The sequence below is a fragment of the Adiantum capillus-veneris genome, chromosome 4 (assembly GCF_014529385.1).
Source record: "Adiantum capillus-veneris isolate H3 chromosome 4, ASM1452938v2, whole genome shotgun sequence".
Lineage (NCBI taxonomy): Eukaryota > Viridiplantae > Streptophyta > Polypodiopsida > Polypodiales > Pteridaceae > Adiantum > Adiantum capillus-veneris.
The window spans coordinates 50,093,853-50,120,323 of record NC_140934.1 but is presented as its reverse complement, the minus strand read 5'-3'; the positions used below and the strand labels follow the sequence as shown (position 1 = coordinate 50,120,323).

Below are 26,471 nucleotides of genomic sequence, written 5' to 3'. Positions count from 1 at the left end.
ATGCGAAACAGTATGGATCCATCCTTCTGGAAGAGGCTGATTAGTTTTGACGCGAGCTTCAAAAATAATCTCAGCCTTCTCCCTATACTGTGGTGCTAGGCCCGCCTTAGCTGCAATATCCTTTTCAGGCAATTTAGAGGACTCAACAGTAAGTTGCAGCAATTGATTAGTGATCTTGGTCAGGCCCCTGATCTGAATCTTCCACTGACCCATACATATCCGGATCCTCTGCATCTCTTCTTTTAGCTCATGAATATCATTGAGTTGGAGAGCATCATTGAACAATGTTTGCCAAGTTTTCCATTCCACGGTCGATCGCTCATACCAATCTTGGAGCTCATCAATAATCTTGAAGTATGTAAGGCGATCAACTGGTTCTCGATGTTGAAGATAAAGTGCTGGAAAAAATCTTGGTAGTTCCGTCTCTCTTGCTGGAAAGGCATACAAGAGAACTGGAGAATCAGGCACGAATTCTAAAAATTTGAGAACAGCTTGGTTCTCTTGCTGCATCATCTTTCTGGTGATTCTCACTAGCTGAAACAATTTGCGAAGAGCAGTTGCATGTTCTCCAACTGACATTCTAGTATGAGGTCCTTTACTAGTGGCTGTCTGATCTTCAAGAATTACCCTTACTCTTTGATCCAAGACTCCTCTGGCAATCTGCATCTGCAGCAAAACCTCCTTTAACTGTTCCCTAACATCCTTCATACATTTGTAGGTTGGTTTGTTTCCCAGCAGAAGTTCTAATTCAAGAGCAAGAGAGCGACAATCTGCAGTAGACTGTCTTTGCAAATATGGGTTGGTCACTATCTCTTTAGTAGTGATTATCCATTCAGGGACCCTTTCCAGCAACTGGACTGTGCTGGGATGCGCAGGTAAACGGTAAGTTCCTTGATCATGAAAAGCCACTGATTTCCAATGCTCCACCATTTCCCTGGCCCCGACATACAGTCTCTGAAAACGTTCCAAATTAGACAGGAGATCATCATCCTCCAGATATTGTCTGGTTATGGAAGCCTGCTGATGTCTCAATTGCCTGTTAAGGGTGATAAGCTGTAAGAAATGTTGCTGATCAGCTATTAGTCCCTCATCTCTAACTTTGCTTCTTCTTTTAACCTCAATGTGATTTGTTGGCTGATTCCCAGTGTGATTGGGATGTTGTTCTTCTGACACTTTTGATTACCCGACTTCTGCCCTTCATTCTGGCCTGGCTAATCTGGCTGTGACTGACCTCCTTCAGTTGGCCCTATGCCACCAGTACCAGGTCCTAGAGGTGGAGATGGAGGTGGGGCATCATCATCATCATTAGTATGCCCTTCTTCTTGGTCATCCTCCTCCTTATCAGCTCCTTCTTCCTTATCCTCTTCTTCTGCTTTATCTTCTTCCTCTTCATTCAGGGAATTCTGATGCTCAATATAATCCAGAATTGCTTGATGCATCAGATCATTATTATACTTAGTCATTTTGTCCTGCAAATCACTCTGCATAGTCTCCATCAGAGACTTCAAATTTTCCAGATCAAAGACAGTGTTGCTTGCTGGATTTAAAATTTCAGCCAAGCTGTTATAAATATATCTGTCAGTGAGGGAAGCCTTCAGAGCTGTATGGCGAATAATCAAGGAGTTGAAATCAACTCTCTTCATTTTCAGCATTGTTTCAGCCCGATCTGCAGCTCTCTGCGCTTCATTCCTTTCTTCCTTGATGATCAGCATATCAGATTTCTCCTTAGCTAGCTTTTTGTTTAATATCTCAATAGCCCTTTTTGAATGAGCTTCAAGTAGCCTATGGCGCATATTCTGCTCATCTCGTGCTGTCTTGAGCTTCTGCATCTGGTCTTCAGCTTCCTTCAAGTCATCTTTAGCCTTTTGCAGTTCATCTTCTGACCCTGCAGCATCCAATATTTGTCCCATATAGTGGACAATAGTATTCCAGGAAGACTGGATGAGGACTGAACATCCATCCTTAACCGTAGCTGGGTCTCAATCAGTAGGCTCATACACTGTTACTGGAGCCATATAGGGTAAGGCTGCATAATCGGCTTTCTGTAGAAAGAGACGCTCTTTCAATGGATGGGTCTGCATCTGCTGCAACCTGTCCTTCTTTACCAGGTGCAAAGCTTCTTCAGTATTTGAAATAGAGACACCACCCAGTAAAGTTGGAGAAGTTGGACCTTTGCCTTTGTCCACAGCCGACTGCTTTGCTACCTTATCAGAAATTGCTGCTTTTGCCTGATCTTTGCCAGTACCAGTAGCGACTGTATTATGTCCTACTGACTGGTTAACCACAGTATTCTGAGCAGGTTGTTTATCGGCTTGGCTAACTATAGCCTTTTGAGTAGTCACCGTTTTGACCTGACTCTCTATTTGCTTCAAAAAAGCACTACTCTTCGTCAGTGTCATCTTTGGTTTCTTTGAACTGCCAGCCTGATCTTGGGTGGCTTTCCTTTTCAAACCAGTTGGAGTGGTCTGACTGTCTGTGGCTTCTTCATCTGAGGACAGATCAATGTTCTTGGATTCTGGAATTGGCTTCTCACTCCAAGCCATTTTAACCTGGCCATGAGCATCTGGAGTAGTGGCCCAATACAAAAATTTCCAAACATACCAAGCCTTAAAAACACTCTGGGATTTCAGCTTGGCAGTTTGTTGAAGCACAATGTGTGACAGAATCTGACACAGGTTGATAGGGACCTTGGAATCCAATGTCTTGGCCAACAGCATAGCAAAGACTTTCTCAGATACATATGTTGGATTATTTTTCAGACTTACCACTTCTGCCACAAATCTGTAAGTAGTAAAAGCTTCCAGTCCTGCCACTAGAATCCCTTGACCACTGGCCTTGTGCTTGCCCTTAGCCGCTTCATCCTCCTTTAGGACTATACTTATCTGCTCTGGGGTTGCCACAGACGGCTTGGGCTCATTGGGCATCCGGAATGCAAAAGCTATGTCTTCTGGTGTAGCCGTCACCTTTTTACCATACACTATGGCACTACCATCTTTAGCATTGAAAGAATCAAGTACCTACTTTATGATGTCCGCGTCGAAAGCTATTCTTGTGGCTTGCAAAACGATTCGTAGATCCCATAATTGTAGCAAAGCCATAGCTTGGTTGGTGAATACATAGCGTTGAATCTTGTTGTAAGGAATGATGGGAAGGCTTTCCTTTGCAGCAGTGACGATGGCTTGGGTTTCCTCAAGAGATTCCTGCATCTTGTCTAAGCGCTTCTTCCTACCCATACACTGTGAAGGACGAAACATGCGAAGGAGAAGAAGACTTACTTGATGCGTCAAAGCCATACCCAGGTGTCGCTGGCAAAGCTAGTCGACAGTTGACTGTCTCCTCAGAAGATGAAGTGTGCGGCGGTAGCGAAGATACTTCAGAGCTTGGCGATGGCGAATGAATAACGGGAGGAAATCGTCACGCAAGAGACTTGTGAGGAAAAATGCCGACTCTCCTGACTGTTATACGTGTTCGCGCCATAAAAGCTCCACCACTCGCCGCTCCTAGACTTGTGTGTATCGCTGCTGTCGTGGCAGACATGCATTGGACAAGACTCCTACCCATCTTTGAAATGATTACTACTGGCGTGCCATCTGATTGTTGGGCGCTTAAAAATTGAAAAGTGTGTTCCCACTGATACTGGACTGGTTTCCAGTCTGGTTTGATCACACTGGTACTAATTCTAAGATCAGTCTAGTTTGTTTCTATTGGTACTGGTTCTGAAATTGGAACTAGTTGCACATGAAAAAGCCCAAAAATATCCGATTCTGATATCTCTTGATCTGCAGTTCCCAATTCCCTAGTACCTTATTCTTGTCCAGACTCTCTAGCTTCTGAATAGTAAAGCTTGATCTTCGCACCATTATACACTCCTGGCAACAATAATCCAGATAGATCTTTCAGTCTTACTGTACCATTGGAGAAGACCCAGTCTACCTCAAATGGTCCTGCCCAGGCAATCTTGAGGTTTGGCTTCTTTGGACCCACTCTAGACTGATAAAGAAGCACCAAATCTCCTTTCTGAAATTCCCGAACCTTAATTCGGCAATCATGCCAGTGCTTCCTTCGTTGTTAAACAATTTCTTGTTCCAGCATAGCCCGTTGCCTGAGTTCATCTAACTGCATAAGTTCATCTAGGCGCTTTTTCATATTGTGGTTGAAGTATAAGCCATACTTCACAGCCATTCTTAGACTTGGGATAACAAACTCCATAGGAACCACAGCTTGAGTGCCATACACCATTCGGAATGGTGTCAACCCAGTAGTGACCTTGTAAGCTGTCCTATACGCCCATAGAGCAGTCTAGAGTTTCAAGTCCCATTGGTCTGGTTTCTTCTGCACAACCTTAGTGAGAATAATCTTGATTGTCTTGTTACTACTTTCAGTTTGTCCATTGCATCTGGGATAATAAGGAGTACATTTCCGATGCTTGACTGAAAGCATATCCAAGAGAATTTCCATGGTGTCATTGATAAAATGTGTTCCTTGGTCTAACACAATCTCTATCGGACATCCATATCGACAGACAATATTCTCAAAAAAAAACCTTGCAGTTGACTTGGTTGTGTTGTTAGGAAGAGCTTTAGCTTCAACCCACTTAGTGACATAACAAGTAGTCATTACTATGTACTTGTTCTTCCTGGGAGTAGCCTTCTTAAAAGGTCCCATAAAATCTAATCCCCATTTCATGAACACACCCAGTGGTTGTACTGGCGTTAAAGAAGTCATATATGTAGCTGTTGGTCGACCCATTCTTTGGCATATGTCACAAGTTTTACAAAAACTTCTAACATCAGCAATTAGTGTTTGCCACCACAAACCAGCTTGCAGAATCTTCTTGTGGGTTACTTCATTGGAAAAATGTCCAACAGATTCGCTAGTATGTGCTTCTGAAATAACTTGCATTCTCCCTTCCATAGGCAAACAACGCCGGAGTATACCATCAACACCTAATCAATAGAGTGACCCTCCGATGATAGTAAACTTCAAGCTTTTGATGACCAAAGCTTTCTTCTGGTTCTGCTTCCGGTTCTCTGGAAAAGCACCTTGAGAAAGAAACTGATAAACATCATACAGTTCAGGATCAATTGATTCTCCTACTTCCAGCTGAAATAAGTCAGCGTCCACTAGTTCATCCCGCAAGAGTAATTCTGAATAACCTTCTGTACTTCTGGACAGAAAATCAGCTCCACAGTGATTCTTGTCAGGCTTATGAAAAATTCTGAATTCAAACTCCATTAGGAACATCATCCACCGTATCAGTCTGCCTTGAATAATGACTTTATTAATCAAGAACAAAAGAGCCTGATGATCCACATGATGATCCACATAAAAATGGAACAATTCCCCTAACAGGTAATGCGTGAACTTTGTAGCGTTGAAAACCATTCCAAGGGCTTCTCGCTCTGTAGTTGTATATCCTTGTTCAACCTGACTGAATCTACCGACTGGCAAAATAAACAGGATAATCAGTCCGTCCGTCTGGCTGGGCCAATATCGTCCCCATAGCCAATCCTGAAGCGTCTACATGTACATGGAAAATAATATCCCAGTTTGGTTGCCTAAGGACTGGTTTACTGATAATGGCCTTTTTCAGGTTCTGGAAGCTCTCCTCACATTCAGCAGTCCAATTGAACTTACTAGTCTTCTTTGTAAGCTCATATAATGGTACTGCTTGAGAAGCAAACTTATGTACAAACCTTCTATAGAAGTTAACATATCCTAGGAAAGAGCTCAACTCTGAAGCATTTCTGGGTGCTTTAGCTTGCTGAACACACTAAATTTTATCGTTGGCCATTTCTATTCCATTTCGGGAAACTACATGTTCCAGTAACTGTCCCTTCCAGACTGGGAAAACGGATTTAAATGGATTCAAACAAATCTGCTTCTCCTGACAACGTTTGAAAACCATTTCTAGGAATAGTAGGTGTTGTTTCTTATCTGAATATACAATAAAGTCATCCATAAAGATAACGAGGAACCAATGAAGGAACTCATTAAACATTTCCATCATACACCGCTGAATGGTAGCTGGTGCATTGCACGGACTGAAAGGCATCACAAGATACATGAAAGCTCCCCACTCGGTGATGAAAGTGGTCTTCGCCCTATCTTCAGGAGTGATCTGTAACTGGTTATAGCCACTGTAACCATCCATAAAGCTATACATTTCATATCCTACGATCTCATCAAGCAACATGTCAGTAAAAGGCAATGGAAATGGATCTTTGATAGTTTGGGCGTTGAGTTTCATATAGTCGACACAAACTCTCAATTTCCTGTTTTTCTTGGGAACTACAACTATGGGAAATAGCCAATCGCTACTGGCCACCTCTGTGATGAGCCCAGCCTTGAGAAGATTATCAATCTCCTCTTTGACCTTCTTAGCATAGTTGGGGTTCATTCGGTATCTTTGCAGTCGTATTGGCCTAGCATCTGGCTTCAACGGTATCCGGTGCTGACATACTTCAGGATCCACCCCCTTCAGGTCTGTGTGTTCCCAAGAAAATACGTGTTTGTAGTTCTCAAACATCCTGCGTGTCTTTTCCTTCATTACCGGGTTGAGATGCTTGTTGACCTTGATCATCCTAGGACTATCCTCTGAGCCTAGGTTCCATTCTTCCACTTCTTGGTCGTTTGGAAGCAACCAATTAGGCCCACCTCCTTTTCGTTTGGTTGATTCCTCAGCATAATCCCAAGATGGCCCATTCAGTTCTGAATCAGCATTCTGATCCACTGTGTGTTCTTCAAAATGTCCCGGCTCCTCTACCATTCTAGTATCAGCTGATTCCTCCACCCTCCCACTTAACTGAACTGATCTTTCCCCTGTGTTGATTTCAATAAACTGATTCGGGAATTGCTTTTTTTGCTTGTCAGCCTGCTCTTTATTCAGTAAAACTACATTCAAGTCGATCTTTGCTAAAGGAAATATGTTCAGAGCTGCTAACATTCCTTCAATCTTCTTTGTCTTGTACTTCTGGCGTAACTCCTTCGGCCTCAGCTCTTTTCTCCAGCTCCTAGTATTGTTCGTCTGGATATGAATCCTACCGTTGGCCCCTTCTATGGTTAAGGTTTGATTTGCATAGTCATGAACAGCATGTGTCGTTCTCAACCATGGGCGCCCTAGCAGCATCCCATATGTCCCTTGCACATCCAGAACTAAGAAGCTGGTTTTAAATTTTTCCCTGCCTACTCTTATCTGCATATTTTCAATCATGCCCGTAGCTTGTACCACTCTGTGATCTACCATTCGCACTTTAAATGATGTTGGCTTTAGATTCGTGATACCCATTCTCTGCTGCAGATGAACTCCCATTATATTGACTCCTGCTCCTCCATCCAAGATAACACTTGAAAGAGGTTCCCATTGCTTTCTAACCTTGTAGTCCACCTGAATGAGCGGAACTTCATCATCTCGAACGGCCGTCAGGTCCACTGTTCTGGCCTCCGCTTCAGCTTTCCTGCGCTGTCTGATGAAGTTTGCCACTTCAGGCAAGGTTTTTTTGATGTCTTTCAGCTACACAATCAACTTCTGAATTCTATCACAAATTTTAACATGGATTTCTTCTTTCTCTTGGTCAGACTGGTTGTCAAAGCTCGAAGAACTGGTTGTATCTTCACACTGCCATTCCTCTCTTGCAGTGCTTCTATCCTGCCATCAACTCTCAGATCATTAGCCATTCCTTGTACCGTAGCCAGCATGGTCTCGGGTATGCCCGGTATTGACTGATCTTTCTCAGTTGATTGGGCTGGTAACCTCTGAATGACTCGGGCTTCAGAACTTTCTGGCTACTCTGGCAGCTTCTTGGCTAAATCCTCCGTGATTTTAGCCGCTAGTTCCCTCTACTCTTGCCATTCATCTACCACCTTCTCTTTACCCTTGGCCTTCCAAATTTCTCTTTGTTGAGCCCACTTGCTGCTGTTAGTAGTGACTGGTGTCTCTGAAGTATTTGGAATTTCTTCAATTACTACGCCCTTGCTTCTTGTGACTACCCGTACTGGGACTGGCTCTGGTGCCTTAGCCTCAGTAGCAGTAGTTGCAGGTGCGTATGGGCATTGGGCTACGAAATGGCCGTACTTCCCACAAGTGTAGCAATTCATACTCCGACTCTGGAAGTTGCCACGCCCTCTGCCTCGGCCCATACCTGTTTGGCATCGGCCACGTCCTTGACCAGTACCACTGGTACGTGGTCTCTCCTCTTGAGATACTTTGGCGGGTTCTACTTTCACTGGTTCAGTATAGGCTACCACTGACAAGTCTTTGCCTTTCTTAAAGTGATGAATCCTGATACCACAATTATTCCATAAATGACCAAAAGCCTTATAGTAAGTACATTGTGGGCACTCGCTGGAGATATGGTCCTTGGATTTTCATTTCGAACATCAAGTCTCCATCTTCCGAACTGGCTGTCTAGTGTGGCTAATCTCGGCAATCTATCTAGCCATTTCTTCAATCTTCTTGGTCCAAGATCTCTTCTTTGACTTCTCCTTGGACCATTCATTAGAGCTGCTTTCAGAGTTGCTGGACACTTCACTGGAATCAGAACTCTTAGTAGCAGAGCTACTGCTACTGGACCTTCTCTTTTTGTGGCTCTTTTCCTTCTTGGCCTACTGTTCCAGCTTCAGTGCTCGTTGTGCCAGATCATCGAATTTCTTGGTTGGAGCTGGTACCTCCTGCTCCCTAAGCTTTTTGCGTTTGAAACCATTCAGAAACCATGCACGCAACCTCTTCTCGGATGATGGTTCCTGTAACTGCCTGGTTAGCTCCTTGATTTTTTCCACATAACTTCGGACTGATAGATTCCGCTGCTTGATCTTATCCAATTCACAGAGGATATCTTCATCACCTCTGTTGTCGAAATACTCCAGTCTGAAGGCTTTAAGCAATTTGTTGTAGGATCTGAGCTGACAAGCAGGGTAATGGTAATACCATTTCCTCGCTGCCTCCTTCAAGGTTTGCGGAAAATATTCCCCCCAATCATCTTCATCAATACTTTTCAGTTCAGCATACTACTCAAAAGCCTGTATGTGAACGTCTCGATCATCCTTCTTACCTCCCTTGAATATTGGAAAAGAAATTTTCAGAGAAGATGAGTAATCATTCCGATTACCACTGATACTGCCGCTTCTCTTTTTAGATTCAGAACGGTGCTTGGAAGTCTTCTTGAAATTGTCAGTGTCTGCATCCCAATCAATGTTTGTTTCTGTCTCTGTGTCAGTGTTCTCTTTGGCATGTCGGCTAGAAGTGCGGTGACTGCCTTTACTTCCTTTGGTTCCCTCATCCCCCTGCCTGGACCGAGAACTCTTGGCTTTCCGTGCTTCCCTTTCTGCCCGTCTGTGTCGAGAGTGACTGGACTGTTGTCAGACTTGCATCTCATCAGCCTGACTATGCTCCTCCTTAGCCTCAGTGTCAGTCACCTTCTCTTCCTTAGGGTCAGACTCTCTTCCCGACTCCTCAGGAATAGGATCAACACGGATGGTGGATTTCCGGCCACGACTGGGTTTGGGTGCCATTGCTGAAACTTCCAACTGGAAGAAGAGTATTTCACTCAACGAGCTTCAGCTCGAGCCACCGTGATCGCCAAAATGGAATTGGAGTTGATCTCTTGAGATAGCTAATTCTAGTGTTAGAAGATTTCATCTACTAGTGTTAGAAGATTTCAGATAGTAGACTGGACAGAAAATCAGAAACTGGACTGGAATTTAGATATTGTAATAAGAACCAGACTATGTTCTGAGAACAACATTCAGATTCAGATTCAGATTCAGAGTACTGAATATAGAGTAAGTGTAACTGGAATATCTGTCGTGATTGGAATTATAGATGAAAGAGTACAGTGAGTATGATGTGATTTACAGATAGAATACATCCGACAACAACTGCCAATGATTGACAACTCAAGTACAAATGCCACCAAAATGCTAATCCAAATGCCAACCCCATTATAATGTAATGGACCCTATTTATATACCTTGGGTTTACCATGGTAATTACCGTAGTAATTACTGACTAATTCACTGCCCGTCTCATAAGAGAACGTTCCCACTTAGTGAAACTGTCTCAGCCGTCTACACTATAGCCATTGTGCAATATGTTTTCTCAATGTCAAGCATGCAATTGCAACAACCATCTCAATTCCCAACACATTTTAAGTACATGTTTGAGAATACAAAGCTGGGTGTGAAGTCGCAATGAAATGTTTTTATGGCTTCATAATTATGTTTTGGCTTGATTTTACAGTCATATTTTCTATTTACATAGGTGGAGGAGATCAGCCACTTCATAGCCTCTTCGGCACATTCAATGCTATACATGTGGATATTGGAGCAACAATTTTCACACACCTTTGCCCAACCCAAATTGGTTCCAAAAAGAATTTTCTTCTATTCTCACTCCTATATCGTATCTACTTGTACACAAGATTATGCGGAGCTTGAACCCATCAAGGTATCTTCTTATCAAGTATGGAGTGGTCACAATAAGATTTATGGTCAGTAGCATCTTTTAAGAAAAAGATGGTAATCGATGTCCAAAACTCCTTGAAATATTATGAAGCTTCAAGGTCTGTGGGCTTGAGTTGGTGTTTTCCTATTCATTTTTTTGTGCATATCTTTAAAGATTTTGCATTTGCAGAGATAACCATAATGCTTGTATGTAAAGATGTACATTATGAGGATTTAGGGAGGCTTTTAGAAGAGAACTGGGGTTTTGTGGAGGGCATGCACAATGGGGATAGGTATCGTTGTAAGGTTAGAGCATCAGATATTGGGATACGCTTTTGAAATCCCGCACCTCCTTGTACATACAATTTCGCTATGATCATCAGATGTGCAAGCTTGAAGTGTGGAATCCCTTACAGTGTGTAGATGGAGCTAATTCAAGATTTGACATTATAGTGAGGATGCTCAATGATGCTTTGGAAGTTGTCACAAGCATTGGACTCTCAGTAATGTGCGAGAACATTTGGCCATTACAGGTTTTGAGGACCTTCAACAAACTCAATTTCGTCCCCAAGGTCACAAGGTGAGAATCCTTCCGCCAAATTTTCAATTCATCAAAGTTTAACAATCATTGCCTACTTATTGTTGAATGTCTGCAGATTAAAAAAAGAATGAAAGACAAAATGAAGGTCCAAGATGATTGGGGCATGGATGGAACTATGCTATCGATGTTATAGCTTTTAAACTCTTACATTTTTGAAAAAAATCCCCTCTATAATCAATTTGCTTAGGTTTGGCAAACTTTGGACTTTGAATATAATTTTTCATTCTACAATAGCAGTATTGTGTACAACTTGTTTCAGTACCATCTTTACTAAGTTATTGAAATCTACACATCACAATGAGATGAAACTCCATTTTAGAGCTTTTTTTTTAAGTTTATTTTTTTTTTAAAGGCCACCATTATAAAAGGGGGGGCTCAATAACTCATTCTAAATTTTCGCTTTCACAACCCTTGAGCTCTTCCACTTTTTGTCGACATCCAAACTAAACATAGATGCCTCCATAGCCTCTTCTTCTGCACCCACATCCACCCCTTTGTCACACTTCACCCTCTTCCTCAAGGACACCAACTACAAGGGAAAGTTGAAACTTTACACCTTTTTTACTCGTCTCCCTAACCTTGAGACCACAGTTGCCCCCCACATGGACGCATTTTCAGCATTCATGGAGGACCACATCATAAAATATGTGGTGACTATCCCCCCACATGCAAGGATTTGGGTGCCTTGCAATCTCTTGTGGTTGAGACGGTTCCAAGAAATTACCGCCGATGCATGCCATTTCTTTCATCATTTTTGAATCCTCTCGATCGGACGGCTAGGCATATTTTCTAATCATTTCATTGAGTGTGTCTACGTATGTTCTCCACAAAACATATAGTATATCCCCCTCCAATTTGCCTTCACTTTTGAGCTAGCACTTTTACAATCAACAACTTATAGATGGTTGGGTCAAATCATAGAATCAAATCTAAGCAATTCTTCTGAAGAAGAAGTTATAGCCCACATAAACATTGGAGACTTAAGCACTTTTACATAATTTGTACTCTATCTTCTTCCTTGTGGAAGCCAACATTTAGAGTGGTCCTTTGAATTCATACATGAATTTCAAGAAATGCTTATATTTTGGTCCATACTATCATATTTAATTTAATTGCTATGGTTTCTATGATCAGGATTGATAAATAAATGAGCATTGGGCTTACAACTCTATCATCTTCTAAGAATGAAAAAGTAGGCACACTGCACAATACTTAAAAATATAGCTGGAATGTTTCATCACATGACAACTTTGATAATCATGGAAATTACACTACGTCTTTGTCATAGTCACAAATATTAGTTTGAAATACTTTTATCAGTGTAGGTGTCAATATCAGACATAGCACCTACAAACCTCTTTGTTTTAGCCAATTGTTGACCTAGCAATTTACTTTAGTCCTCTTTGAATAACTTCTATAGAACATAGTTTGGTACTCTAGCATAAGGCATTGGGTAACTCTTCAATCGAGTGTTGACTTTAATCCATGGTCAAAATATTACATGGAATGATCAATGGATGTTAAACCCTACTCAACTAAATCAACAACCTTATCTTTACCTTTGAACCTCTTTGGATGTTTACATTGAATAACAACTTTTGACCATTAAAAGAAAATGATTTGCAAATACATCATTTCAAAGAAATTATTTGGATGTTCCATTTCAATGCTAGTGACCTATTGTGTCTTTCAATTGGATGGATGGTTCTTACACATTGAATACAAAAATCCAATAGGTGGGACTTCGACCTAGTAGACCCACTCTAGGCCCCTCCAAGTGCAACAACACAGCTTGGGCAAGGAGTTGAGTTGCATTGAGCCGGGCACATGAGTTGCTACAAACAGAGCACAGAAGGCCCTGCAAAATACATAAAATAGCATGCTACAGACAATAAAACGATAGATCTATATCCTTGACGCATCCACGGCACATAATTGCGTGATACACGAACACAGAGAGATAGAGAGCGAAAGCACACATCCAGACACACCTCCCAGAGCGGAGTGCTACACCAGCACGACGTGAGAGAAGAGAGGAGAGGAGAGGAGAGGAGAGCAACACAAACACTAGGTGCAATCTCCCCCCGTGCAAGAGTGACCATTTCTCTCTTGCATGTATTTGATTTATAGATTTCTTGAATAGTCAAATCGAGTACAAACTGACCGACCGATCATAAATGGCCAAAACTCATAAAGCGCACTTGAAGAATTAAATATACATAAAATATAATATCCTTTTGCAATAGCTTAGTCGGCCAAGCCTTTTCCACCTGTGAGCTGCAATAAATAGTAAAATATCAATTCCATAACATACCTCTCGGTTGGAAACCAATTGTCCTCAGTTGCAAAGATAAGAAATATGAAAACGATACTTGTCAAAAACATTGGTTAGAAATCTGTGTCAAAGAAATAGCATATATTAAAAATAATGAAACTGCACAACATTGCTTATGCCTTCCGTCATCCACATACTACCTATTCTAGTGTCCCATACCACTAGAATAAGCAGTATATGTCATACCCTGATGAATCAGAATATCATTGGTCACACTCATCGTTCAATAATCAATTCTCATCAGTCTCAAGTTCAATTCTATAAATATTATTGTGACATAAAATCATCATATACCCTTTCCAAATCCAAATTCAAATACCTGTCAACATAAATCCAAATCCAAATATCCTTCATTTTGTATACCCGCGTAACAAAATCATACCAGTTGTTGCAGTGATGGCCAAGTGATGGCCAACCACTGCAGCATGATTTTGTGATTGATGTTGCCTAAATCGACAAATTTGCACTAGTGCTGTCTAAATCGACGAATCTGCACTAGGATGAGCATTGACACATTGCCTAAATCGACGAATCTATGTGCATGTGACCAATGGACTAGACATGACATAAAAACACAACATAAAAAAATGTACTACCTTGTTCATACCACACTGGAGTAAGGTTGAGTAACAAAGTACTGACAAATTGTTATGCATTAAATGAAGGCACCTCGGCTCATGTAAATAGTTGCATAACTCAATGTGAAATTATCGCAATAGCAATTTCATGTAATACAAGTATTGGCACCATGCTAGAGAATGAATGTAAGTAAAAGAGCCATATCTTCTTTAAAAAATAGATTATAATCAAGCCTATGAGTATGCCAGATGTGTTCAATTTATGTAACTGTGTTGTTCGCTGTGGAATGTTATTAGTAGATATGTGTAGGACTATGGGTATCATATATAAAATTTGAGAGTGCTATCAACGTATGATTACTTGTGTTTTCAAGAGGCTTTTTTTTTTTTCAAAATCAAAAATGAAAAAATGCGAAGAGAACTTACCTGTTTGCTCTCTGTAAATCATTAGACTTTGGATGATATACTGCATTTGAAGTTGGTGCATGGGAAGAGAGATACAAGTAGGAGATAATTGTAACTAGCAAAAGTCATTTACAATGATGAGCGTTGGATGAACCGGAAAGTGAGATGGAATTAATATATTGTCGATTGTTTTTTGTTTGAATAAATGGAATAGTTCCCTTGATAGCACAAATTGTTCTCTAAAGTGCTTAATATTGAAAAAATTATTATTTATAATTGTTTAAAGGGCATTGGCTAGTGTTTAGTCTTGATATCACGAGCATACTAGTGTTTAGTCATGATATCACGAGCATACATCATGTAAAGGCCATACTATAAACAGTAGATTGGTCCAACAAATATAGTAAACAACGCGAAATTAATTTGACCTTAGCTGCTCTATCTGACATTTCCAGTTAGACGTCAAAGCATGTAAAAGAATATGCATCAATAAAATACCTGGCAAGACCAAAAACTTAAGCTTCTCTTTTAAACGTGTACTAAGTACGTAGTATGAGAGTCTGGAGCATGTACAAGTTACGTAAACTAGGCTAAATAATGCCTTGAAATTCAAATAATGCAAACCACGCGAGGTAGAGCCTTGTTAGTCAAAACGAACGAAATTAAATGTGTAGTTAGTTGGAAGAGAAGATTTAGGATCACACAAGTAGGGATGCCAATTTGCGCATTAACGAGACACTCATACAATAGGTGTGTTTGTGTGGTCACAAGTAATGGCCATAGATAGTGTGCCAAAAATGCAATCAGGATAGATGGGTCGCACTGTCAGCTTACTCAAAATAGCATAGTGGGAATTAATAAGCATATTTTACTAGATATATGATAACCAACTACATAATGACTAATAAACTATATAAACATAATACTTATCTAAGTTCTAACCAATAACATCAAATATATAAAACTATACATAATCATTCTCTTTCTCTAGACACTGTATTTTAATGGTTTTTTTATATAAATAATAAATTCAAATGTTTGATTATGATACTAATATAGTTTATAATTGTTACAAAAAATGTAACACTATTGATTGCAATTACCAAAGCGCAATGGGGGGGTGAAGAGAGAGGGAGAAGTGAATTGTTAGATTAGACTTCGTACAATGGCCTAGGGGACCAAACTAATGCAATGTCTCGATACAAAATTAAAATTGAGTAACGTAAAAGTATATCTTGGCCGCTCCATTGAGCGTTGTTTGAGAAAAAATTGCAGTGGGTGCTGCAAAGCTTTGTTATTGTCGGATTTTGTAAGCAGTCGTACTGGGCAAAGGGAAGAGAGAAAGGAGAGTGGTCGGGAGTTTGTTACAACAAGAGAGAGAGAGAGAGAGAGATGAACTTATATTAACAATTTTCAAAAGGCAAAAATTGTACATGAGGCCAAACGCATACCATCCGTGTGAATTTGATCAACGCCTAGGTACAAAAAAAATGAAGTAAAATGAGAATAAAAATTAAAATTAAAAAATTATTCATCAGCTTCGTCGGCGTCGGGTGTTTGTTGAAGCAACGGGCTCTACAGAGCTTGGTCAATGTCCGCTTCTGTACGCCATCATACTCGAGGAGTCGGGGAAAGGGAGATAGAGCGAGATTTTGATGCGTATACTGAGGCTGTTCTCGACAAAGAGTTGGCTCATCAAGGAGACGTCCTCAGCTCTCCATGACGGGTCAAAGAGAGAGGGAGATCATTGGAGTACTGGAAGAGAGGGAGATAAAGCAAGGTTAGGAGGGGGGGGGGGGGGGGGGGGGGGGGGTGTTTTTTGCAATACTCCGTGCAAAGTTTCGACGGCATATCCGCCTCTATAAGTCATCGGACTAGAAGACAGAGAGATTCTGCAAGGGGTGTTGTTGGTTGGAGGTGTCTGCTAGCCTCTTCGCCTCTTGACAGCACCACCATCTATAGCAATCTCCTATCACCACCACATGCATGCCAAGATCAACTGCTTCACTTCGTAGAAGGAGCGGAAGGCGCCTCCTACCTCAAGGTGTTGGAGCATGTCCGAGGCACGCGCAAGGGTTTCCCTGCACCCATTTGGCAAGAGCCGATCATCTCGATGGCCATCGTCCTATTGGAAACTCAGGGTGAGGATGAGCATGGGCACACACTAGTTGCTGCCATTGGGTGTTCACAGCCGTAAGTCGGACAAGGGTTGCATGGTGGCTGGTGATTTTGGTCGTTCAAAAGCTTGGTTGGTGGGTGAGGATTAATGGCGAATACAACTGTCTGAGTTGTTGGTTGGCAAAAATAGGAGATGATTTTGGCCGTTCAAAAGCTTGGTTGGTGGGTGAGGATTAGTGGCAAATATCAATTGTTTGAGTTGTTGGTTGGCAAAGATAGGAGATGATTTGGCCATTCAAAAGCTTGGCTGGTGGGTGAGGATTATTGGCGAATATCAACTTTGGGAGTTGTTGATTGGCAAAGCTTACTCATATCTGTATGGTGGGTCACAATTGTGTGGCTGCGAGGTTGCATGAAGCAATAGAGAGGGAGGACGACTGCAAGATATGCAATTGCAATCGTAGGCTTGCCAAGCCCCAATTTTGTTGGTTTAAGTAGCGTTGCATTGCCACTTGATATTGTAGGGATGCATGAGGGCATGCTATGTAGGTGCGGCTCATAGGTAGCAAAAAAAAAAAAAAAACTTAAATATAAAGCTGAAGTGTTCGAGTTTGGTGAGATGTTGTTGGTTGATGTATGACGTTAATATTGTTGTTGTGGCCAGACTTGCCATCATGGGTACATATTTCATCATTAATAGTGTCGCTCCTTATACAGATGATAACAGATCGTTAACAATAGGAGTAAAGATGTTGAAGGTCTCTTGGGGTTGCTTCGCACTACACTAAATTATCCTTATGCGTTTCAAATCATATTCGTTGAAAAATTTCTCTCATACGTCCTGGTGATTCAATTATTGACGATCTCCTTTGTCTTCTATCTCTATCTCTATCTTCAAGTATCATTAGGCCCTACACTCTCTCTCTCTCGTGACATTGAACTTAAAGCTAATTTAGAAACACCGTCGATTGCTATCAAATCACTATGATTATCAGTATTATTATTTTTTTTCATTTGTTTGCCCTATTCTGAAAGCTAAAGACACCTATCGAATTCATCATTATATAGAATTTGAAACCTTGTCTAAGGTCATGTTTCTCAGAGTTGCTACACCTAATGTCACTAAATATATTTGCCCCTTGTATTAGCATCAAGCGAGTCCCAGTTAAATCCTTAAATTACACTAAAAATAACAATCCTTTGGTTTAGTTTTCACCTAAATTTTATAGCCGGAGAGAAAAAAAATCAGCTTAAAGAATGCCACTAAATGGCTTGAGAAAAGCACTAATATCAGGTATCAAATCAATTTCTATTGGTGTACTCTACTATGTTAGAGATTAGTAATTAAAAATTATAAGAAAAGAATAAGAAAATGAGTACTTAGCTCTAATTCTCATAACCTTTCATAGTTGTAATGTCTTTGTAAGAACGTACTCTTCGATCTGATACCATTGCTACAAATGGGAGTACAGAAGGCCCTGCAATATACAAAAAATAACATGCTACAGACAATAGAATGATAGATGTACATACCTAACGCATCACGAACACATAATTACGTGATACACGAACAGAGAGATAGAGAGCAAAAGCACACGTGCAGACGCACCTCCCAGAGCGGAGTGCTGCACCAGCACGACGTGAGAGAAGAGCAACGCAAACACTGTGTGCAATCTCCATCCAAGAGTGACCATTTCCCTCTTGCACGTATTTGATTTATAGATTTCTTGAATGGTCAAATTGAGTACAAGCTGACCGACCGATCATAAATGGTCAAAACTCATAAAGAGCACTTGAATAATCAAATATACATAAAATATAATATTCTTTTGTAATAGCCTAGCTTGGCCAATCCTTTTCCATCTGTGAGATGGAATAAATAGTAAAACATCAATTTCATAACATTAGTAATTGTGTGTCGAATCAAAAATTTAGACATATGCACATGCTTGCAAGAGACGAGAGATGCAAGAAGTCAAGGACAACATGAAGGATCTCATATTGAATAAGCACTTGAAAACAACCCCACATCAAGTCAATCATGACTGGATAGGATGATTGAGCATGCTACCTCTTATATACGTCCTGAAGTTGAGAGAGTGTGACGCTAACATCAAGCCAAGAAAATATACAAAACAAGTTGTTACAAAAGTCTAGTCGCGAGGGAATGGATATGAAGTGAGCTTGGTGGAGCAAGCCATTAAGAAAGAAATGAGACATAGAAAGGCCTCTTTATTTGAGAGTCTAAGGAAATGCTTAAAGTTTAAGTCAAGTTTGACCAAGCCCAAAAGAGAGGGCAACAATGTCTATGTTGAGATTTTTAAAAATATCATTTGTATATTTTGAATTTGAGAATAGACTATTTTAACCCAAAAGGCAGGTAGGTAACTAAATTTTAAATTGTCTTTTTCTTATCTCTTCTCTTTCTCTCTATAAGATATAGAACACTCACTTAGTTCTCATTAAACGAAGCACTTTTCAACTCCCCCTCTCAAAAATGCAAATTTTGTATATTCTCTTATTGCATTCTCTCTAAAACATGAGCCAACTCTTTCTCTTTCTCTTTCTCTTTCTCCCCTTCTTTTTTCTCTCTTGTGACTTCTACCTTTCAATCATTAAGAGGACATCCTATGTTTTGCCTATATCTGACAAAAAGTGCAGATCCTCCAAGGTTGCAAATCTACTCTCCCACTCTCTCTCTCTCTCTCTCTCTCTCTCTCTCTCTCAAGCTCTAGGTGAGAGCATTGGAAAACTCCATTACCTGTGTGTGCAACATTTCTCTCTCTAAAGCTCTCATGACCAACATTTTGAATTCAAAGGAAATTGAGCTACACTCCCTCTCTTTCTTCCCTCCACAATATAATCATTTTCTACTATCTCTGAGTACTCTCCACTTTTTTCCCTCTTTAGTTAACTTTCCCTACTTGTAGTAGTCACCATTACACATTCTCTCTTTAATATGTTGGAATAACTAACAAACATGTCATCCAATCGTCCCATTGCAAAACATTACTAATAAGCCAAAATGATATTGATTAAATGTTGATTTGGAGAAGGAGCATGCTACTGTGCGACTTGGCACATTGAATCCCAACGTTGCAGATCAGTTGCAAAGCATTGAGTGCAACACAATCAACTTATGGGTTGATGACCACATTTACCCTGATGATCCAATGACCAATGCACCACTATCCATTTGTAATGTCACTGAGCTTCTACATTTTATTGGAGATGAAAGAGACATACTGTATGGCTATTGCTAAAGATTGTATTCAAGTTTTGTCAATGAAAGAGAAGCAAGTAAACATCTTTTTGTTATCTATTCATCATTGCAAGAGAAGTCCGCGAAAGATCTACAACAAGTTGTGAAGAGAAAGCCAAGAAGAAGAAGAAGCAATTGAACGATGAAATGGCGAATCTCAATGAAAAAGTATAGAAACAAAAAAAAGAGCAAGAGTTGACCAAACAATTAAATTCAACTATATCACACTTCACAGAATATGCATCGACGAATCGATCATCTCACACATTTCCCTAAGCTACCACATTCGTAGGTATAAGAGACAAGCGATGGCCTTGCTATTCTCAAGTAATGGAGCTCAAAAGAATCGTGTCAATCAAACTCAATAAGCATACGAATGCAATATTCTTATTTCCTACATGTTCTGCAAGTTGGTGTAATGCTAATTCAATATGCAAAACCTTGGCTCAAATGATGATGGGAATCGATTGCGATGCTCAAACAACAAGACATGCTCTACTGCAACATATCATCAAGCCAAAGTAGTTGTTGAGCTATTGGATGATCCATCCGCTGCTTGCATTGTCAATGTTTTGCGATAGAAGTATTTCAATGAGCTAAAGAGCATTGTATTACCTCAAGAGATGATGGAGATGTGTGATAGTGCAGAAATAAGTTTCAAAACCTATGAAGCTTTGTAAAGAAGATTCACACTCGATCATTAGACAAAAGGTTCATTTGGGTTTCTAACGCCGCCTTATAGTGTCAGTGCTACAAATAAGTGCGCCAATAATGATGTTGTAAGCTTGTTTGGCGGATTTCATTATGGGGAGGAAGACATGCAATTAGAAGACAAAACATTCTTTCGGTACGAGTTCAACAATGTGTATGTTGACTTGTTATAGCTCCAAGAGTCAATGATAAAATTTTATGGGTTGACACAAGAAGAGTGTGATGACAAAGCGATATTTGTTATGAAGTTTGATGAGTGCCAAGTTGTTAAAGGTCAACGGCTCGAGAGGGTAAGCGTTATGTTGATGGACAGAACCTTAGTGGGTGTCGATGTCGAGCTAAACACCAATGAAAAGGAACATCCAAAAGTGTAATGATTGTGATACTATGTCAAAATAAGTAAATGAAGATGCAATGAAGACGGAGAAAGGCTTCTGATCCGATTAACACCTCAATTCTGAACTGGCTAAATTTTGAGAGAATATCCTAGCACTCGAGAACAATTCTCCACATTGAAAATCCTCCATGAGGTTTCCATCTATAAATAGAGGTCGAGGCAAACAAGGGTTAAAGATAGGAAAAAAAAAAAAGCGAGGATCTACAACCAATTGGTGGAGAAAACATAGAGAAAAAAACAAGCTTCTCTCTGAATAAAGTCCAATATGGCATTAGATTGATCCATTGTGGACTGCTTTTGGGTTCTACTTTTGGCATCCCTTGTAAACTCTATAAGAGCCCCTAGGGCATCACTCTGCAGATATTCAAACACAGAGTCGAAGAGCAAAGGTCCCTCGAGAAGTATGCTTTGCTCAAAGATTAATATTAACAGAAATATTGAAAGGGACGTCAATGTTAGGGGCCAATCTCTCTTGACCCGAAACTACGTCGAGCAATGGCGACTCAATATTTTGTTAAGTATTTAAGTGAATCTCTCTTATATCGCAACAGAACCTAGACTTGGGGTATCCAAGTTTGTTACAATTCAATGATTACGAAGTTTCTGCTCATGTGTTGCTATTGATCTCTCAGATAAAGTGTCCAAGCGTGCTAAAGTAAGGATTGTAATACAAAATAGGGAGATGAGATGCAATGAAAACAAAGAAAGGCCTTCGATTTGGCCAACACCTTGACTCTAATACGACTCAACTTCAAGGAGTAGATCCGTAGCAAGCTCTCTATAGAGAGAGATCAAAGTTAACAAGAGTAAAAGACGAGGAAGACGTAATCGAGGGTCCTCAATCTCCACATGCCCAAATCAGCTCACATTGGACAAAATGCCTAAAAGATGAACATTAAGCTTTCCCATTATCAATCAAGTCCAAAGCAACACGTGATCAATCAACACTCCAATGTCCAAGATGGTCTCGACACCAAGAGTTGTGATACCATGTCACAATGGCCAACAAAAGATGCAATGTAGACAAAGAAAAGCTTTCAGTCCAATGCACATCCCAACCTTGATTTGTCTCAAAGTCATGAGGATTCTCTAGGACTTGAGAGCAGTGCTCCGTATCCTGACTCCTCCACAAGGTTCTTTTTTGAGTAAGATAGTCGAAGTAAACAAGGGTAAAAAATAAGAAAGTCGCGAGCGAAGGTGAGGTCCATAGCTCACATATCCAAATCACCCCACTTGAAGAAAACGCACTTCAAAAAATAGCAAGTTTTTCCTCTAAAGCAAGTCCAAAAACAATTTTGCAAGGTTCTTTCCTTTGATTAATTTCAAAGCAACAACAAATCAACCAACATTTGCACGACCAAGACTATTAAGAATATAGGTTGTGGAAGATGTAATGAAGACAATGATCTAGAAAATAGCTCAATTTTAATTTGCACATTGAGTGGATTGTCTAGCACTCAAGAATAGTTTGGTATATGCTAAATCATCCCAAATGAGGTTTCCTTTCCTAAAAGGAGGTCAAGATAAACAAGGGTAAAAGACAAAATAGTTGTAAACAAGTCCATAGACCCCACATTCAAATCAATCTCGAGTTGAAGAAAATGACCAAATAAAAAAACTAGTCTTCTTCTCAAGTCCAAAATGGCTTCAATATCATGTCACAATAAGCAATGAAAGATGCAATGAAGACAAAGAAATACTTTCGGCCCAATAAACACCTAGACTTCGATTTTGTTGAGGTTTGAAAGATTTTCTAACACTTGGCTCCTCATGATTCATCTCAGTAAAGAGAAGTCAAGGTAAACAAGAGTATAAGACGGACAAGTTATAAGCAAAGGTCCATAGCCTCCATGTATTCAAATTAGCCAAGAATTGAAGAAAACATTTTTTTTTAAATCAAACACGACACCAAATCAGTGTCAAAAATTGTTAAGACACCAAGGATTATAATATCATATCAAGATAAACACCAAAAGAATCCAATGAACACATAGAAAATCCTCCGATTCAAAAATACCTACCTAGACTCAGATTTGGCTCAATGTTGAGAGGATTCTCTAGCTCGAGAACAATGCTTCATAAAATAAAAAAGACGAGTCGTAAGTGAGAATTCTCAACCTCAACTCAAGTACCCAAATTACCACCATACTAGAAAAAGCATCCCAAAAAAATAACGAGCTTCTACTCTCTCAATTGAGTCCAAAATGACACTATGTCAACATTCGAGCTTCCAAAGCTATCAAGACATCAAGGATTGTGGTATCACATGTGAGTAGATCAAAAAATTCAATGAAGAAAAGAAAGGCTTTTAATCCATAAACATCTTGACTGCGATCTTGACCCAAGATTCCTCTAGCACTAAAAAACATTGCATTGTATACTTAATCTTCCACAAAATCCCATTTTATAAAGAGAGGTCAAGGTAAATAAGGATAAAGGTCAAAGAAGTAGTACACGAGGGTCAATAGATTCACTTACCCCAATCAACCTTGCATTGGAAAAACATAGAAAGTTTCTCCTCTCAGTCAAGTCCAAAATGACACCATATCAACTTGCACCCAACCATCCTAGGCTCTCTACACATCAAGGGCTTTGATAACATGCCAAAGTAAATTTCGAGGGATGCTATGACTACCTAAAAGGTTCCCAATCTAATCAGCACCTCAAGTCTACTCTGACACAACTACAAGAGGAGCTTCTAGCTTTTGAGAACACTTCACATTTTGAATCCTCATTTCCTGAAGTTCGGGACTCATTTAGATGAATGGATAATCTGCTCTACATTATGGCAACTAATATACACATGTTTCTGAGTGCATCTTTCTTTCAAAAGGCTTTGCTTACCTTTAGCAAGGTATGAATTGATTGTTTCACATACATTCTGGTCGCATCAGTGAAGCAAGGAGGTTTTTGTATCATCATAACTAAATAGTCAACAAGTTTTGTGAATGTATGAATGTTGTTTTTCATGTTCATTTCTCCAATGGATAACAAATCTGATAACAATCTTACTATTGGGTAGATTCAAAATATCTTTGCTTGGGTCAATCCTCTTTGATGTTCTCTCAAACATCCTCTCAAGCGTCTTATAAGTAACGATGTAAGATGTCGCGATGTGTTGGGAACTTAAGGCAATGTGCACATTTCTGTCTGCGCTTTCCTCAGTGTGCACCACTTCATCCTTCATGAAAAATGTAGCAATTTTTAAATTGACATTTCATTCTAGAAGCAAAGACGCACCCATGTATAGATATCCATGTATTCCCTATGGCTCAATTTAGGGTAGAACTACAAAACAGAAATAACCCCGCATCACATATTACAGCTGACCTGATGAAATATCGCAGAACTGGTAATCGAGGGGGTCCTCTTCAAATGGCGATCTACAGGATCTTCAGGCCGAGACAAGCAGAAACAAATATACGCTGCACCAGAGCAGCAGAAGCCCCATCGATGGAAGCGGTCACTTCCTTCAAACAGCAGAGCGTTATCCATGTACGAAGGGTAACTAAGGAGATAGCCTAGCCAAGTAGGACATATCTCCACTCTTCCCTTCACTTCCAAAATATCCGCAAAAACAAACAGGAGGGTTGATGTACTTCAACAGTGCGAGCGTGCGCGTGTGTGTGTGTGTGTGTGTGTGTGTGTGTGTGTTCGCGTGTGGGGAGCGCGGTAACTGACGAGATCACGGTTATTCACCCGCAGCCATGTAAAGAAGCTCCCGTTTGATGTGAGCTACAGCTCTTCTGCGAGCCAGCAGGTGAGAGCGGGCTCTGTCTTGCTCCCCCACCTCGTACATGTAGCACATCTCTTCTACACTAGCCAATGAGCTCTTTAATTTATGTATGCTCCAAATTAGGGTTTCATCATATCATAACATACAGCATAACCTCAAGGCTCAAAACTAAAGAGACGAGCACGGCGGCCACAAGAAGTTTTGGACAATATTTCCCACATTGTGACTTACCTCAACATCATGAGCTTCTGTGAGAGAGGGGCCGCATACCTAGCTAGGTACGATTGGGGCCAGGGGACCGCCGACTCGATGGGGGGCCCGGGGGTCCCCTGCCCTCGTCCATAAAGCACACGGGGTCAACTCGAGGGATCGACGACGGCAGGAGCGAGATCCACCGTCGATTAAAGCTCCAGGAAAACAAAAATTTAGGGTTCGCAGCCGGTCGTCGCACCTTGAACCCAGGAGCTCCCCCGCCACACTCCGCAACTCTATCCATCCCACCTATCGCGCATCACTGCAAGTAATGCGACTGCAAGTGTACATAAATCCTGCCCCCTCTGCGGAGATCCAGCGGCCCAAATCGCGCGCCCCTGCCATCGATCCCGCGAGTTGGACCCCGTGTCAAATATAAACGAGGGTCCCCTGCCCCCAATCGTACCTAGCTAGGTATGCGGTGCCTCTCGAGCAGAAGCTCATGATGTTATGCATTGTATGAAAAACATTGAGAAAGACTTGGTTTTCCTACATGAGAAAATTTCTAAATCTTCTTGTGGGCAAACTCACGCATAACCTCCACTCTCTACACTCATACGGCATTGCTTTATGTTGTATCAATGCAAAGGACAAAAATTAATAGGTTCTTATTGGCTGAAACAGATCGTGCAACATTCAGCTTAATGCTCTCCGTCTTTTGAGTTGTAAAGCACTCCAACAATGGGGGCCTGGGGGGCCTCGTTACTAAATGACACCTCCTTTTGGGAGGTGGGATCAATGGCTCACAATCACCGGTTGATTGTGACTGTTGGATTGCCTATGGAATGCAAGAGATTTTCACTTTCTCGGATCCAGGACTTGAACCCGCTACCCTCTCCCCCACGGAATTGACTCTAACCACTAGGCTAATGCGCGCTCGTTGAAAGGTGTGTGTGTGGTAAGTTTATAGATCACGGCATCGCGGACAAGTTTACACCTAGTTCACACCGAGTTCGCATTGAGTTCACACCAAATTTGGTGTGGTGTGCAGACCCTCCCCAGTTCACACCGTGTTCAAGTTGAGTTCACACCAAGTTCACACAAAATTTGGTGTGGTGCACATACCTCCGAGTTCACTCTTAGTTCACACCTAGTTCAAATGACGATCGGACGGCCCGGATTGCACCCGCCTCGTGACACCTATTGTGGGCCATTGATCCCACCTCCCTAGGGAGGTGTCAATTAGTGACGGGGGGGGGAGGGGACCCTCACCCAAGTACATGTGGGTCCGCAAAAGAAGCCCCTTCCCATTTAGAGTGGGCTACCGGTGATGCACGCACCTTTCGTCGGAATTCAGCTCGATGCTAAGTCCCAAAATGGACTTTCCTTTCTTCGAACCTTACATGCTTTGGTGAGTAGTTCTTTGTCTCAATGTCACCTCAAAAATCATCCTCACTTATGTATTCAGAGATGTGTTTTGTCTCTATGTAGCCTCAAATATGCCCTCACGTCCCTTCATGCTCTTGTATATCCTCTCTCCCTATCTAGGGCATACAGATGTAACTTTTGCCTTCCTTAATAAATGTTTGTGTTTATAATGGTAGAAAAAACTAAGGCTAGGTTCAAACGAGGGGAGGCAAAGGCAAGGAAATGCTCTACCGATTTGGCAACCTTGGATTTGCAGAGAGCTACACTC

At 40.9% G+C, this 26,471-nt stretch overlaps 1 protein-coding gene across 2 annotated transcripts; it reads right to left on the bottom strand.

The window, feature by feature from the left end:
- Positions 1-12,732: 12,732 nt before the first annotated feature.
- On the bottom strand, positions 12,733-24,708 carry LOC147459136 (uncharacterized). Of its 2 annotated transcripts, none has more exons than XM_086510476.1 (2): positions 24,178-24,708; positions 12,733-13,318 (listed from the first exon to the last, which is right to left on the bottom strand). In XM_086510476.1, the coding sequence occupies exons 1-2, from the start codon at positions 24,340-24,342 to the stop codon at positions 13,289-13,291; spliced, it is 195 nt and encodes a 64-aa protein (XP_086366602.1). In that variant the 5' UTR covers positions 24,343-24,708; the 3' UTR covers positions 12,733-13,288. The 2 variants fall into 2 exon arrangements, with proteins under 2 accessions (XP_086366602.1, XP_086366601.1); XM_086510475.1 differs by lacking the exon at positions 12,733-13,318 and adding an exon at positions 19,402-24,028 and having other exon boundaries at positions 24,178-24,705.
- Between the last annotated feature and the right edge of the window lie 1,763 nt (positions 24,709-26,471).

Excerpts from the sequence above, each read along its gene's own strand:
- LOC147459136 (XM_086510475.1), bottom strand. The coding sequence starts at position 24,342 with ATGGATAACGCTCTGCTGTTTGAAGGAAGTGACCGCTTCCATCGATGG. Across the intron at positions 24,029-24,177 it reads GTTCTGCGATATTTCATCAG|GATGAAGTGGTGCACACTGA; the intron begins GTCAGCTGTAAT and ends TTTTTCATGAAG.